Source organism: Physeter macrocephalus, chromosome 10 (assembly GCF_002837175.3).
Source record: "Physeter macrocephalus isolate SW-GA chromosome 10, ASM283717v5, whole genome shotgun sequence".
Lineage (NCBI taxonomy): Eukaryota > Metazoa > Chordata > Mammalia > Artiodactyla > Physeteridae > Physeter > Physeter macrocephalus.
In genome coordinates this window covers 81,244,526-81,259,862 of record NC_041223.1, presented here as the reverse complement: position 1 = coordinate 81,259,862, position 15,337 = coordinate 81,244,526, and the positions used below count along the sequence as shown (strand labels likewise).

The 15,337-nt window shown below is 41.7% G+C and overlaps 1 protein-coding gene across 7 annotated transcripts in view; it reads right to left on the bottom strand.

The window, feature by feature from the left end:
• The window catches only part of FAM135A (family with sequence similarity 135 member A), a 127,593-nt gene that overhangs the window by 59,856 nt on the left and 52,400 nt on the right, over nt 1–15,337 (bottom strand). For all 7 annotated transcript variants that reach the window (XM_024132955.3, XM_024132952.3, XM_024132954.3 and 4 more), the window contains 5 exons: nt 5,821–5,960; nt 5,639–5,709; nt 4,027–4,200; nt 766–892; nt 8–161 (listed from right to left, as the gene is read on the bottom strand). In XM_024132955.3, coding sequence (XP_023988723.1) covers nt 8–161; nt 766–892; nt 4,027–4,200; nt 5,639–5,709; nt 5,821–5,960 — 666 coding nt within the window. The remainder of the gene's footprint in view (nt 1–7; nt 162–765; nt 893–4,026; nt 4,201–5,638; nt 5,710–5,820; nt 5,961–15,337) is intronic.

Below are 15,337 nucleotides of genomic sequence, written 5' to 3'. Positions count from 1 at the left end.
AACATACCCAGTTCTAGTTTCTGACAAGAGGGAAGCTCTTCCGTTACCGTAATGAAGTAGCTGTGCAGCCCCTTGAAGGCCAGCAGGAGGGTGGCGCAGAGGGTGTAATGGAAACGGTAGGCGTGACGCAGGAAGGAGTCTGCAATGACGAAGCTGAAGCCCTAAACAAGGAGTCGATTTGGGACACACTGTTAGTAACCAAGAGTCTAAAAATAGCACCCTTGAAGCTTAGAAAAATAAAGGATTTACAAAACACAGTTAATTCTAAAACGGATAAGAAATCTAGCAATATCTTAGGGAGTTGTTCTCATTCACACAAGTAATTTAAACACAGGAAACTTCGACTGAGTGGTACTCCACTTTTGTCGTCTGAGCCCCCTTTTCTTTCAGGGGAGTAATGGCTGTACTCATACTGCTGCAAGCTGGGTCTCAACTCTGGCAGTGACTCTTTACAAGCGCCTTTGCAATGATTCTACCAGTTGTGTGAAGGGAGCAGGGGGAGACAGTAAGTAATAAGTTAAAAAAAGGCCCCGGTTGTCAAAGATCTCTATCCATTAAGTCTTGTAAAATCTTGAAGTATCAGGTTCGTTTTCAAAAAAACAACTGGAACCAACCAATTTGTTAAGATCATATTTAATTAGATCTGTAAGTTGTTGAGCTCAAATAATTAACAAAAAAACGATCACATTCACAAACATAACAGTTAAAACAAATTTCATTCAAAGTAAGAGAGAAAAGAGGATTTATAAACATATCAGTTCTTACGTCTGGTGATAACTGTTTTGTGTAGTTAATACCAAAGACCACACTTTCAAGAGTAGGAATCACAGAATCTTTGTTTTGTGCTGGTGCATTTCTGTTTAACCAAGTAGTCTTCACAGGGCGAGGAAAGCTGGAGGAACAAGCATCACATTATTATTGTCATAAGAGTCTATTTAGAGTGTTAAGTTAAATGTTTACAAAAGAAAGTCTTAGAGGGACAGAATAAAAAGCAAGGGCTTTGCAAGGCTATGATTTCTAAACTCTTCTTAAAGTAACTTTACAATTTTTTTTTTTTTTTTTTTTTTTTATGCGGTCCTCCCTCTGTTGTGGCCGCTCCCGTTGCGGAGCACAGGCTCTGGACGCGCAGGCCCAGCGGCCATGGCTCACGGGCCCAGCCGCTCCGCGGCATGTGGGATCCTCCCAGACCGGGGCGCGAACACGGTTCCCCTGCATCGGCAGGCGGACGCGCAACCACTGCGCCACCAGGGAAGCCCTACAATTTTTCCTTTAAGAATTTGAGATAAAGTACTGGCTAACTATAAGAAGGCCAAAGCATTTGACTGGTTGGCAGTTTGGCAAAAGGGAAAAGACAGGAAAGTAAATCAAATGTACCATAAGCAGAGAGCAGCCTTCATTTGCAAAATGAATTTGCTTTGCAAAAATGAAATATCTAGATTCTAACAACGAGGGTGTCGCAAGTCATTGGTAAATACCACTTGCTATGAAGTGTTTCTTAAAATTGAGTCAAAGAAGCTGTACTTAAAAAAATCAAATATAAGAAACAAGTTATGCAAAAAACAAGCAAAGAAAAATCCTAACCTCAGTTACTTTAAATAACTGATTTAATGTCTACAGTTGGGTTGATCACTGAAATTGTTTTATATAAATATAATATTTAGGGACTTCCCTGGTGGCACAGTGGTTAAGAATCCGCCCACCAATGCAGGGGACACGGGTTTGAGCCCTGGTCCAGGAAGATCGCACATGTTGCAAAGCAACTAAGCTTGTGAGCCACAACTACTGAGCCTGCGCTCTAGAGCAGCCCGCAAGCCACAACTACTAAGCCCACGCGCCACAACTACTGAAGCCCACATGTCTAGAGCCTGTGCTCTGCAACAAGAGAAGCCATCACGATGAGAAGCCCGCACGCCACAATGAAGAGTAGCCCCTGCTCGTCGCAACTAGAGAAAGCCCGCGCACAACACCAAAGACCCGACGCAGGCAAAAATAAAAATAAATTAATTAAAATAATAATAATAATGGTTAAAAATGTAATACTGTAAACTAAAAATTTTTTCATCTAGTTTAGATGACTAAAAAGTCCAGCTCTAACAAAACTTCAGGAGAAACCCTGCATTTATAGAAGCATAAATAGTGAGGAACAGTACCGTTAACAGGACCCCTCTACCAGCGTGCCACCAGCAAAAAGCTTCCTTCCCCTTGCCTTGCTTTCCTTCCTGACCCTCTCCTTTACAGGCAAAGAAGGGCACAGCTCTAGCAGCGAGAGAGGGGACATCAGAGCCCAGGGCAGTGACGGAAAAAGCAGCAGCCCCAGTTGTCGCAGGCGCCTCAGTCTCTTCTCCCGTCGCCAACCAGAGCCAACAGCTAGTCCTCTCGGCTTCTGATTCTGAGCCAAAAATGTCCTCTCCTTGCAGTGAACGGTCTCTAGGAGATGAGCCGCCTCTCCCCACCAGTCTGTGCAAGAGCTGCAGTACCGCAGGAGGAATCGCACACTGAGTCACCAGGACGAGCTCTCCGTACTCAGCGATTAGAGAGCAGCACTGATAATCCGAGCTAACGGCTAGGGACTGTTTGCGCATTTCTTCCAAAAAGAAACGAAGCCATTGTTATAAAGAAAAAGGAATGCTTGAAATAGCTTCGTTAGGGATTCTTACTGAAATTACAAAACTAAGAAATTCGGAAAACTACAGGAATGTATTTTATAAACCGATTAAAAACTTTTAGCATTAAAACCTAACAGGCTATTCATATAAAAGTAATATTGTATACTACTTATTCGAAAGTTATATTTCAAAAAAAATCCTTTCCTGTCAAAGAAGTCTCATTGAGTTATCATGTTGTTAAATATTAATTTATTTAATCAACATCTAAAATTGTTTTAAGTTTATTATAAAATTATATATAATGATAGGAACATTTTCCTGTCTACAAAAGTTATAGCAACTGAGAACAAGCTCTCAAAGGTCTAACAGGAAAGACAAAAATGGCAAAACAACTAGTTCCAGATCTTACTACAGAAAAAGGAAGGCAAAGCAGGCCATCAGGAGAAACAGACTTCTTCCTGGCCCTATGCTCTAAAGACATCACGGGACAACACAGGGGAAGTGGGGCTCACAATTTTTACAGCAACATAAAGACATGCAACAGGCTGTCACTTGGGGAAAATATGTTAAATTGTCTTGGTTTTCTATAAATTCTGAAGTAGGTAATTCTACAAAATCACCTACTTAGTTTTCTGATAAGTCAGTTTAACATCATAACCCTTAAGCATCATCCCTAACATCAGTTGCTGGAATAAAATTTGCATCAGAAATTGTAAAGTAGTTCAGAAGTCAAGTCAATTTGGAGCCTTTTCACATAAGTTACTGATTTAAAAGTGTCTATCTGTTACCCATGTCACAAGGATGATGTCTTACTGTAAGAACTAAAGAGCTTGAACTGTATTCTTACATTAATGAAAGACAACCTGTCTCCCCATGGAAGTGAGCAGAAAAAACAATTATCCCAATGAATTTATTATGATCCAGAATATTATGTACCTTTAGGCTAACATGATATAGTTTAAAATGGCTTATTTAGTAAAGATCCATAAAATTGGTTAATAACTTAGAAAATAAGAATTACTGTATAGATTTAAGAAGATAAATTAGTCTAGAGAAAAGACACAAAAACTATGAAAAAAATGAATACACTTCCCCAGAGAATGAATAGTTACAGTCAGCATTGCATAAAAACAGAGGTGCAGACTAAACAATGCTGTATGGTTATTTCCATATTGCATTACTTTTCTTGGTCAGTTTATTTGACAAAGAATGCTCCATATTTTTGTAATAAAAAAGTCATCAATCTAATGTTCCCATGCTCTTATATTTTATTAATACCTTAGTATAAAAATGAAAGTATTTATTAAATAAATGTGACTTTAGAAATTCCTATTTCAGTTATCTTTATCAAAGTATATGTTTTCATTATAAAAATAAAAGACACTATGTAATTAAGGAGCAGGGAAGTGGTTACATTTACCTTATTAGTGGCTGGTGTAGTGCAACCAAGGAAGCATGGACTGTCACAGACACAACAGAAAGGTGGAAGTAATCAAACATGACATTGACATGGTGATGGAGGCCTCTTTGGAGGCTGAAGTGTAGCTTCAGTGTTCGGCTGCTTATTAGCTGCAAGGTGTTCAGATCATCTGCCCTATAAAAAGTAACACATTTGCTTATTAGTACGAAAATTTAGTAAAGGCCAACATTTAGTAGCATAGTTTAAACTATCAAAACCTTTAATTACTTAATTATTTTTTAAAAACAGAATGAGAATTATTTTTAAAGCATCACATTTGCATTAGACAGTAATATGAAATCTAACAATAAGAAAATAACCAGATCTTACTTCTAGTTTTCTAGTTGTACTTACAGTTTCCATGTTAATGGACTGTTTTTCACTAATGCCCCTAAAAAACGAGTCCTTTTTGGTACTTTAGGAAATACTCTCATCTTAAAATTTTACTCCATAGGGAATACTGTTTATAATAAAGCTGCAGTACAGTGTAGGTCAAATCCTATTGTGATAAATCCCAAAAGGTGTTTAAAATTGTTTTTATGGTACAAAATTTTGTTATTAAGTGTTGCTCAAAAATAAGCAAGTATCAATAATTGGTATGTATTTTATTACAGATATTTAATCTGTCATTAGATTTACACATACAAAAATTGAAACAGTGCCATGAAAATGTCCAAATATATATCTATTTTTAACCAATACATAGGTAATTATAATTACCTACAGCTAATTAACTATTTACTCATTTCAGCTTACTCCATTTATAGAACTGACTTGGTTGAAAAAAGAATCCCTCAAGGAATTCCCTGCAATAAACAAGTATTACAGAGGAGCAGTAGCCACACGTAGAAAATTCTGATTCCTCCACGGCAGTAAAGAGGACAGCTCACAAGCAGCCCTTTGAGAAATATAACTGCTTAGACATTTATCCCACATGTAGTCTGAATTTATATACAATTTTCAAGAAGTATTTCTACAGGTACATTTGAAATGAAAAAAAACCCCATGAAAGTAAAATAGTAAAATGGATCTCTGATGCTTGTTTTAAATGAATACAAGCACAGTTTGTCCCTAAAATGTATGACTGTATGTCCAGATGTGTGGACAAGTTCAGGGTAGCCAGTCCTAAAACTTCTTCATGGACTCTGGAAACAACTGTTAAGTCTAAGAGTCATCAGTCTTGATAACTCTCTGAATATCAAGAGAGTCCCACCTGAAGGTGGCATCAGTCATGCCACCAAGAAAGATAAGCCAGTGATGCAGTGGAATAGAGCTCGGTTGTGTTTAAATGCCTCAAGGCAGTGGTACTGTATCAACCATGCAATTTCTAGAGTCTAGGCAATTGTTTCATGTTTCTTCAAGTTGTCTGACTTTGCTACCTGGAGCTCATGGAATCAGCATGGGCACAAAAAGTAGGCCTAACCATTCCCATGAGACTCTCCCAGAAGGGAGAAGGAGTCCAAAATAAAGAAGCAGGTAGGCTGGGTTCTAAGAAGAAAATGGGGACTCTAATACAGATAGATAACAGTCATGAGTAACTTAAGATTTTTAATTGTTTGATTAGCCTACTTACGAATAATCTCCATCTGTGAAGTGCAGATCCAAGGATAACAGAAAATTCATTTCCTCAAGGGTTTCTTCAATCTGAAGAGAAATTATACTGAGCTGCCTTTTGAATATTTTATAGAAAGTTAGAAATATGCCTTGAGGCTTTACAAAAAATATTTATCGAAATATATATGAAGAAATGTTTACCTTTTTTTCATCCAACAACATTTTAACTTTGAAGATCATCACATCATTTAAAACAACTTCCTCATTTTTATATAGAATTTGAAATGTTTTACTGCAAATCAGAGAATCATGAACTGAAGCTGGAAAGGCTAAAGTCATACCTAAAACAGAAAGACAGGTAAAAGGAAAAATACAATACAATTATACTTTTACTTTACTATACATTTGATTATATTACTCCAATGCCATTATTTTATATAGCAGTATTAGAACATTTCTGAAAGTTTATTAATTACTATGATAAAAAATGAATAAATATGGCTTCCCTGGTGGCACAGGGGTTAAGAATCTGCCTGCCAATGCAGGAGACACAGGTTTGAGCCCTGGTCTGGGAAGATCCCACATGCCGCAGAGCAACGAAGCCCGTGGGCCACAACTACTGAGACTGCGCTCTAGAGTCCGCGAGGCACAGCTACTGAGCCCACGAGCCACAACTACTGAAGCCCGCGCGCCTAGAGCCCATGCTCTGCAACAAAAGAAGCCACCGCAATGAGAAGCCTGCACACCGCAACGAAGAGCAGCCCCCACTCGCTGCAATGAGAGAAAAGCCCACACGCAGCAACGAAGACCCAATGCAGCCAAAAGTAAATAAATAAATAAATTTTTTAAAACATTGTTAAAAAAAAAAGAGTAAATAAGTACCTTATAACCATTACAGAACTCTTATACAACTTAATCTGAGAAGGTAAATGAGAAATCTCAAGGTAGATATTTTAAGAGTGAACAACTGATCTGTATACCATAGATGAAAGCAATTTAGTCTTCCATAGCTGCCTAGTGAAGAATCTGGTTGGCTTTTGTCCTGCTGGCTGGGAAGTAACTTCTAAACTCTTGGAATAAAGAATTTGGTTGGCTTTTGTCCCTAATTCCTGAGAGTTAGCCTCTAAATCCTTAGAATTTCCCAATGACAGGAGTGTCTCTGTTATTCATGGTGGCCCAGATAGTTTATGGTAAGGAGATGACTCAGGACGGGGGCTGGCCACACCAGTGAGACCAACCATGTGATTGGAAAGTTGGGATTTTGAGCCACATGCTGTAAGCCCAACCTTCAGGGCAGTGGAAGGGGCTGGAGACTGAGCCATGTGGGTCATGATTCAATCAATCGCGTCTATGTAATGAAACACCAATAAAAACTCTGGACACTCAGGCTTGGGGTAGCTTCTCTGGTTGGTAATACTCTCTACATTGTCATACATAGATTTTGCTGGGTGGGTAATGCATCCTGACCCCTTGGGGGGATAACAATGGACTTCACAAATCTGGGACCCTCCCCGACCTGGCGCTGTGCATCTGTTCTTTTGGATGGCTCTGATGATTTGTATCCCTTTGCTATAATAAAACTTGAATAATAAGTAGAGTGCTTTCCTGAGTTCTGTGAGTTGTTCTCGTGAATTACTGAACCTGAGGGGTAATTAGTAACTCCCAGTTTGCAGCCATGTGATCAGAAGCAAGGGTAGCCTATGGATGCTCAAGTTGCAGCTGGTGTCTGAGGTGAGAGCAGCGTCACGGAACACTGTGTCCTCTACCTGCAAAGCGTGGCCCACCTCTGGGTTGCTGGGCGTCAGGTCATCCCAACAGCACACCTGCTGTCTTATTACTCGATCCTCCAGAAATAACATGATGGGAAAAGGAGTCCAAGAACTTGCAGATGTTTAATCTAGAGACTATGCACAGTGGGCATCTCCGTGGTCAGGGAGCCCAGAGTGAGACACCAGAGTCCACCTGGAGTAAGGTGGGTATCCCTGCTGGGGTGGCCTGAGGTCTGAGCCTGTGCAGGTGCCGAGGGCAATCCAGGGAGAACAAGGTACCGGGAGCCCAAGCAAGATGAGGGGGCAGCTGCATGGGAGGGACCTAAGGCTGTGGGGGAGGGGGGGTCCTGGCCGAGGGGCAGCCTGGTACAGGGTGCAGGAGTCCCAAAAGGAGGAGAGAAACTTCTCTCGGGGGGTGAAGGTGGCTGTGGGCAGCAGAAGCCTGATACACTGCAATGGAGCCCGAGTGACGGGAGGAGGGTGTCCCTGCAGGCGGAGCTCCTGGCAGGAGGGCTAAGCAAGTCCGGGTGGGGCGAGGAGGGTGTTGCACAGCGACGTGGGCTGCAGGAGGTGCTGAAGGCCGAGGTGGATGGATGCATCGTGAGGGAGGGAGGCAGTGACAGGAGCTGGTTATGAAAGGGGCTGATCAAGTGAGAAAACACACCAAGGGTCAGGAGAGCCAGGTGCCCTACTGAGACCTTTCAGGGAAAGAAGGTCCACATATGGAAAGGAGATACAAATATAAAACGAATCCTGCGGTTTTGGACTACACTGGACTAAAAGTAGAAATACTCATGTGAACTCGTGGTTTTTACTACATGTTTAGATAAAGAAAAACAGGTGTAAAAACAGATGTAACTACATTTACATGAATACATGTAAATGTATTCACGTATGTGTAAATGTATATGTATATACATGTACTCACTAGCTCTGTCCACTCACAGGGCCTGAGAACACAGCCCCCAGTACTGTTTTCTAATTCAATTCTCCACGAAGAACCAAGGCTTTGCAGAAATGGTTGACTCCAGAGCTGGGGCACACACAGAACAAGATCCATCTGGACCATCTTTTCATACCAGAAAGCAAGTAAGTGCTAGGAGAATGAGGGGACACATCAAAAGGACAGAGAAGCCAGCTTGAAGAGGTTTCCCTGGTCACAGCGGGGATAAACTGAGCGTCAAAGTAAATGATGACAGAAATGGATTAACATGCACTGAATAACAGAGAAATTCATAAATCCACACTGATATAAATACATACATACACACCAGAAGTTTGAAGGGAAAAAGAGTGACTTTACAGTGAAGTCTGACAGAGACTTAAATGATGCAACTTGACATCACATTAATGGGACACACAGAAGTCATGTGCCACCCAGTAAGATATACGAGGTGAGCACAGCACTGCTGCTGAGACAGTCCTGTCTGTCACACACCATGAGGAAATCACGGACCAATGAGAACTGAAGGACAGTCTACAAACTATCAGGGTTACAGTCTTCAAAGGCGTTACGGTCATGAGACTCAAGGACAGACTGAGGAACTATTCCAGAACGAAGGGGACTGAAGAGGCATAGCACTTATTACGAGGCATGATTCTGAACTGGATCATTTGCTGCAAAGGACTTTATGGGGAAAACTAGCAAAACTTCAATGGGTCTGAGGATAAAGTGGCAGTAATGTATCAATGTTAGCTTTGTAATTTGATGATTTCTTTGGGTTATGTAGGACAATACTCTTGTTTGGAGGAAATACCCACAAAAGTGTTTGGGGATGATGGAGCATTGTGTTGGCAAATTACTCTTAAACAGCCCAGGAAGAAAGTTCTTTGTATCGTACTTACAACTTTTCCCTTCACGCATATATGAAGGGAAATCAAGTATCAGAAACTTAACTTCTGTAAATTACAGAGAAGAGGAAGAAATTCTCCTCAATGGGAAGTAAATTTTTAATGCACCCAGATAATGCAAAATTAGAATCTGCCCCCTCAGAGAGCACCAGTAAGGCTACAGCTCTTCCGCGGGGCTGCTTCTCTTCCGCGCTCCTCCTCCCACCCCGCCTGCACCTCCTGTGCTGCCTGCCAGTGCCTGCAGACATCCTCTGTGCCTCCTCTTTCCGGCCACCTCCACCACCTTCGAATGCCACGTCGTCCCACAGTACCACTTGGCACCTTACTCCTGTCTGCAGTCCCTACAGAGCCCTGGAAGCCCTTACTTCTTGAAGGCTGTATCTCTTAATTCAAGGTTACTTCCTCCCCAACGACTGCAGCCATCACTGTGGGTGAGAAACCTCCCCGATTCCTTCCCGCCCCACCCCCAGGGCTCTCGCCTTGCAGCCCTCCTGGCTCCCACTCCTGCGTCGTCCCCTAGACTTTTACATGGCCAGTGACCGCGACCCCTCTGTAACTTAAATTCCAGTCGACATCCCCTCACACGCCCGCCTTTCTTTCCAGTTCATTCTAAGACCACCAGTTCAACAATCCTCTGACCCCACTGGATCCTACTCCTCTTCACCGCCCCCTGCCTCCCCTCAAGTCCCCACTTCCCTCCTTACCCACCTTAACCTCCTCGGTTCACGTCATCACCCACCCTTGCACACGTCCTCTTAAGGACACACATACTACTCTTGCTTTGTCATATTTGCCCGGAGAAATCTCAACCTTTGTAAACCTACCTCTCTGCCTAATCCATACTTGTATCCACAAGGTTAATGGAGCCGGGAAGAATACACAGCTCTTCGGACGGACCAGACTTCAAATCCACGACCACTAAGCTTGAACAGGCCCTCGGTGCTGCCGAGCAATCACACGAGGTTTTCTGAATCCATTCCCGCCCCACGTTCCTAGATCACTGTTCCACAGGTTATTTTCTCTGCTCACACCTAGCCTTCAGCCTCAACTGAGCAGTTTGGTTCTTATTTCATAAGAAGATAAACATAACCAGGTTACTTGGCTCCCTGGACGTCTCACTCTCCTGGCTTTGCCCCCACCGCACAGGCCACGCCCTTGTAATCATTTTCTTTGCTGTGTTTTTCTTATCCAAGAAGAAGCATAGCATAGTGGGGTTTTTTTGTTTTTAAATTTATTTTCTTTATTTTTGGCTTCACTGGGTCTTCGTTGCTGTGCGTGGGCTTTCTCTAGTTGCGGCGAGCGGGGGCTACTCTTCGTTGCGGTGTGCGTGCTTCTCATTGCGGTGGCTTCTCTTATTGCGGAGCACGAGCTCTAGGTGCGTGGGCTTCAGTAGTTGTGGCTCACAGGCTCTAGAGCGCAGGCTCAGTAGTTGTGGCACACGGGCTTAGTTGCTCCGTGGCATGTGGGATCTTCCCGGACCAGGGCTCGAACCCGTGTCTCCTGCACTGGCAGGCGGATTCTTAACCACTGTGCCACCAGGGATACCCCCAAATTCAATCTTTATTAACCTTTCTGTCTTCTATGCCCCACGTCCAGTCCTTAGCAAATCCCATTAGCTCTACCTACAAACTACGCATATCCAGTATTTACTGACTGAGAGTGATAGAAATGCTCTAACAGAAACAAAGAACACTGCAGTTAGGAGTGCCCAAAACAGGACTCTAAAGCACATGATAAGAAATTGTACACAAAACAAATTATCCTAAATTGCTTTGCAACGACAATAATTAACCTGCTGTGAGAGTCATCTATGCCCTCAATTAACATCAATATTTAAAGCTTTTAAAAAGATGTACCGGGCTTCCCTGGTGGCGCAGTGGTTGGGAGTCCACCTGCTGATGCAGGGGACACGGGTTCGTGCCCCGGTCTGGGAAGATCCCACATGCCGCAGAGCGGCTGGGCCCGTGAGCCACGGCCGCTGAGCCAGCGCGTCTGGAGCCTGTGCTCCGCAAAGGAAGAGGCCACAACAGTGAGAGGCCCACGTACCGCAAAAAAAAAAAAAAAAAAAAAGAAATAAAAGATGTACCAATGACTTAAAGAAAATAAACTTATCAAGTTTTATTCTCAAACCAGAAGCCAAGGGCAAAAGCTGTGCAAGTTCCTCCCAGTCGTTCATTCACTCATCCAGTCAACAAATATTTACTGAATAGCTATGACAACAGCTATTATTATAACAGATGGTCTATAAATAGGCACATAATAGACACTTTCTAGGTGCTGAGATAAAGAGTAAAATTAAAGAGATAAAAATCTCTGACCTTTTGGAGCTTACATACTAATGGGAAGGGTGATAGAGAATAAAGACAGTAAATAAGAAAAATGATACAGTATGTCTAAAGGTAATAAGTGCTATGGAGAAAGATAAAGAGAGGAAAGAGGGTGAGAAAGGTAGCGGTTTTAAACAGAAAAGTCAGGCAATGCTTCATTGAGAAGGGGACCTCTCAGCAAGGACCAGATCCCCACGTCCTCTCCCTGCTACAGGCCTCCTTCACATGAGGAGTCTGGAGGTTTGTTCCCCAGAGAGGACAGAACAGAGGCCCTCTGAACGGGAAGTCACCTGGCAAAGCTGAGAGCACGAAGGTATAAGCAGAGGCGTTCTGAACCCTGAACGCCGAGGTGCACAGAGCTCTTCCTCTACTGGGTTCCCAGAATGCTGGCAGTTAAAAGAGTCTTATCTCCAGGAAGGAAACAGGCTAGAGTCTTCTCTGGCATTTCAAGAACTGTAAAGAGAGTAAGATCTAACCCTATTTGCAAGCCAATAAGCTAGCTGGCCACAGTGTCATGGATGCTGGCAAGAGACACGAGACTCTGGGGTCAGAGTTTCAAGTTCACCTCAGTTGCCCTTGTTCTCACTCCCCCAAGTCACATGGAGTGACACAGGTGGATACCCTAACTAGCAACCAGAAAAGCTTTGAAACTCTGAACAGCAATGCTGCAACCCAAAAGCCAATGGAGCAATATTCTCAAAATTCTGAAGGAAAGAGTTCCAACCTAGAATTCCATACTTAGCTAAACAAGTGTAAGAGCAGAATAAAGACATTTTTAGACGCTAAAGGTTTCAGAGATATTTATTTCCTACACCACTTTCCCCATCAAGATAATGGAGAACAGGCTCCACCAAAATGAGAGAGTAAACCAAGAGACAAAACAGGTGTTAGGAAACAAGATCCAATGCACAAGGAAGGTAGAGGGAACCCCTAGGAAGACGTGAAGGAAGACTCCAAAGAGGTCCTCTGTCTTAGATACAGAGGTGACTGCTCAAGATTGGATCAGTGTGCTCAACAGACAGCTACGCCGAGGTCTCTCATCTGAAAGACCTGTGCTGCCATGGTGCCATTTTTTAACCTAAGGACAGATTAATAGCTTGGCCAGATTCCTTTCAGCACTTGATTTGCTTGAGGGTGGACTAAGAAAGTTTCTGCCCTATAGCCTAGATCATGTGAGGGCAGCCTTTTCCCCTCACAGAGGTTTTCTGCTTTGCCCTACTCCTAAGAGTTGAAGGAAGGAAAACTGAATGGTAAGTGTAGATGTAAACCAGCCTATTCCACACGTTGGCTATCTAATACTCCACCACGCTGCAACCTTGGCAGGAGCCCTGGATGTGTGAACTCACGAAATATTCCATCACACTATGGCCTGGAAGTGGGGATGCACACAAGTCATTCCTGACCTTGCCCACTGAATTCCCTAAGGGATCCTGAATCCTTTCAGTGCACAGAAGCATACCATAACCCAGAGACTGCTCAGCTTTCTCATGGGAGCAGCTTTCCCTCACAGCTGGGCTTGTGCTTGCTACTCAGTTTTTCCAAACTCAACCAGACACTTCCTTGGCATATACTCATAGGTAATGAAACTATAAGCAAAACAAAAGAATGATTAACACAAAAGTCAGGAGGGTTACACAGGGTGCTTTTATGGTACTAATAATATTCTGCTTCTTAAATGAAGGGTTGGGTACCTGGGTGTTTATTTTATCACTTAATAAAATAATGTTTTACATTATCTTCAAAAATGTCTGATACATTTCACAATAAAATTTTAAATGCTTATTGCATTATCTATGTCATGCATTGTTCTAAGCTAAGTAGACCAGACCAAACCAAAACAAACCAAAAAACCACCTTCTCTGCCCTCATCTAATTCTGTAAATTCCATCTGCACTAAGTATGACAGAGAAGGACAGAGTGCTGTGGCATCTCATGAGGGTGAACTTCGTCTGCAGAGTCAGGAAAGGCTTTGGTGACAATATAGCATTTGAGTTGAAATACCACGAAAAAGTTAGTCAAAAGAAGATGGAAGGGAGGAGGATTTCAGGAGGAAGGAGCAGAAACTTCTTGTTAGCAACTGCTAACAGCTATAAGAGAGGAAATCGACAGTAACACAATAATAGTGGGGGACGTTAACACCTCACTTACACCAATGGACAGATCATCCAAAAATGAAAATAAATAAGGAAACAGAAGCCTTAAATGACACAATAGACCAGATAGATTTAATTGATATTTATAGGACATCCCATCCCAAAAGAGCAGATTACACTTTCTTCTCAAGTGTGCACTGAATATTCTCCAGGATAGATCACATCTTGGGTCACAAATCAAGCCTCAGTAAATTTAGGAAAATTGAAATCATATCAAGTATCTTTTCTGATCACAACGCTATGAGATTAGAAATGAATTACATGTAAAAAATGTAAAAAACACAAACACATGGAGGCTAAACAATACATTACTAAATAACCAAGAGATCACTGCAGAAATCAAAGAGGAAATCAAAAAATACCTAGAGACAAATGACAATGAAAACACGACGATCCAAAACCTCTGGGATGCAGCAAAAGCAGTTCTAAGAGGGAAGTTTATAGCTATACAAGCTTACCTCAGGAAACAAGAAAAATCTCAAAAAAACAATCTAACCTAAAGGAACTAGAGAAAGAAGAACAAACAAAACCCAAAGGTAGCAGAAGGAAAGAAATCATAAAGATCAGAGCAGAATTAAATGAAATAGAAACAAAGAAAACAATAGCAAAGATCGATAAAACAAAAAGATTGTTCTTTGAGAAGATAAACAAAATTGAAAAACCATCAGCCAGACTCATCAAGAAAAAGAGAGGACTCAAATCAATTAAATTAGAAATGAAAAAGGAGGAGTTACAACAGACACTGCAGAAATACAAAGCATCCTCCAACAACCATCCTTCTCAAACTCTTCCAAACAACTGGGGAGGAAGGAACACTCCCAAACTTATTTTATGAGGCCACCATCACCCTGATACCAAAACCAGACAAAGATACTACAAAAAAAGAAAATTACAGACCAATATCACTCATGAATATAGATGCAAAAATCCTCAACAAAATACTAGCAAACAGAATCCAACAGCACATTAAAAGGATCATACACCATGATCAAGTGGGGTTTATTCCAGGAATGCAAGGATTCTTCAATATACGCAAATCAATCAACGTGACACACCATATCAACAAACTGAAGAAGAAAAACCATATGATCATCTCAATAGATGCAGAGAAAGCTTTTCACAAAATTCAACACCCATTTATGATAAAAACCCTGCAGAAAGTAGGCATAGAGGGAACTTTCCTCAACATAATAAAGGCCATATATGACAAACCCACAGCCCACCGCAACAAAAAGAATAAAATACCTAGGAATAAACCTACCTAGGGAGACAGAAGACCTGTATGCAAAAAACTATAAGACACTGTTGAAAGAAATTATAAAGATGATACCAACAGATGGAGAGATATACCATGTTCTTGGATTGGAAGAAAAACTGGACAGCTACATATAAAAGAATGAAATTAGAACACTCCCTAACACCATACACAAAAATAAACACAAAATGGATTAGAGACCTAAATGTAAGACTTTACCTAAATGTAAGGACCCTATAAAATCTTAGAGGAAAACATAGGAAGAACACTCTTTGACATAAATCACAGCAAGATCTTTTTTGATCCACCTCCTAGAGTAATGGAAATAAAAACAAAAATAAACAAATGGGACCTAATGAAACT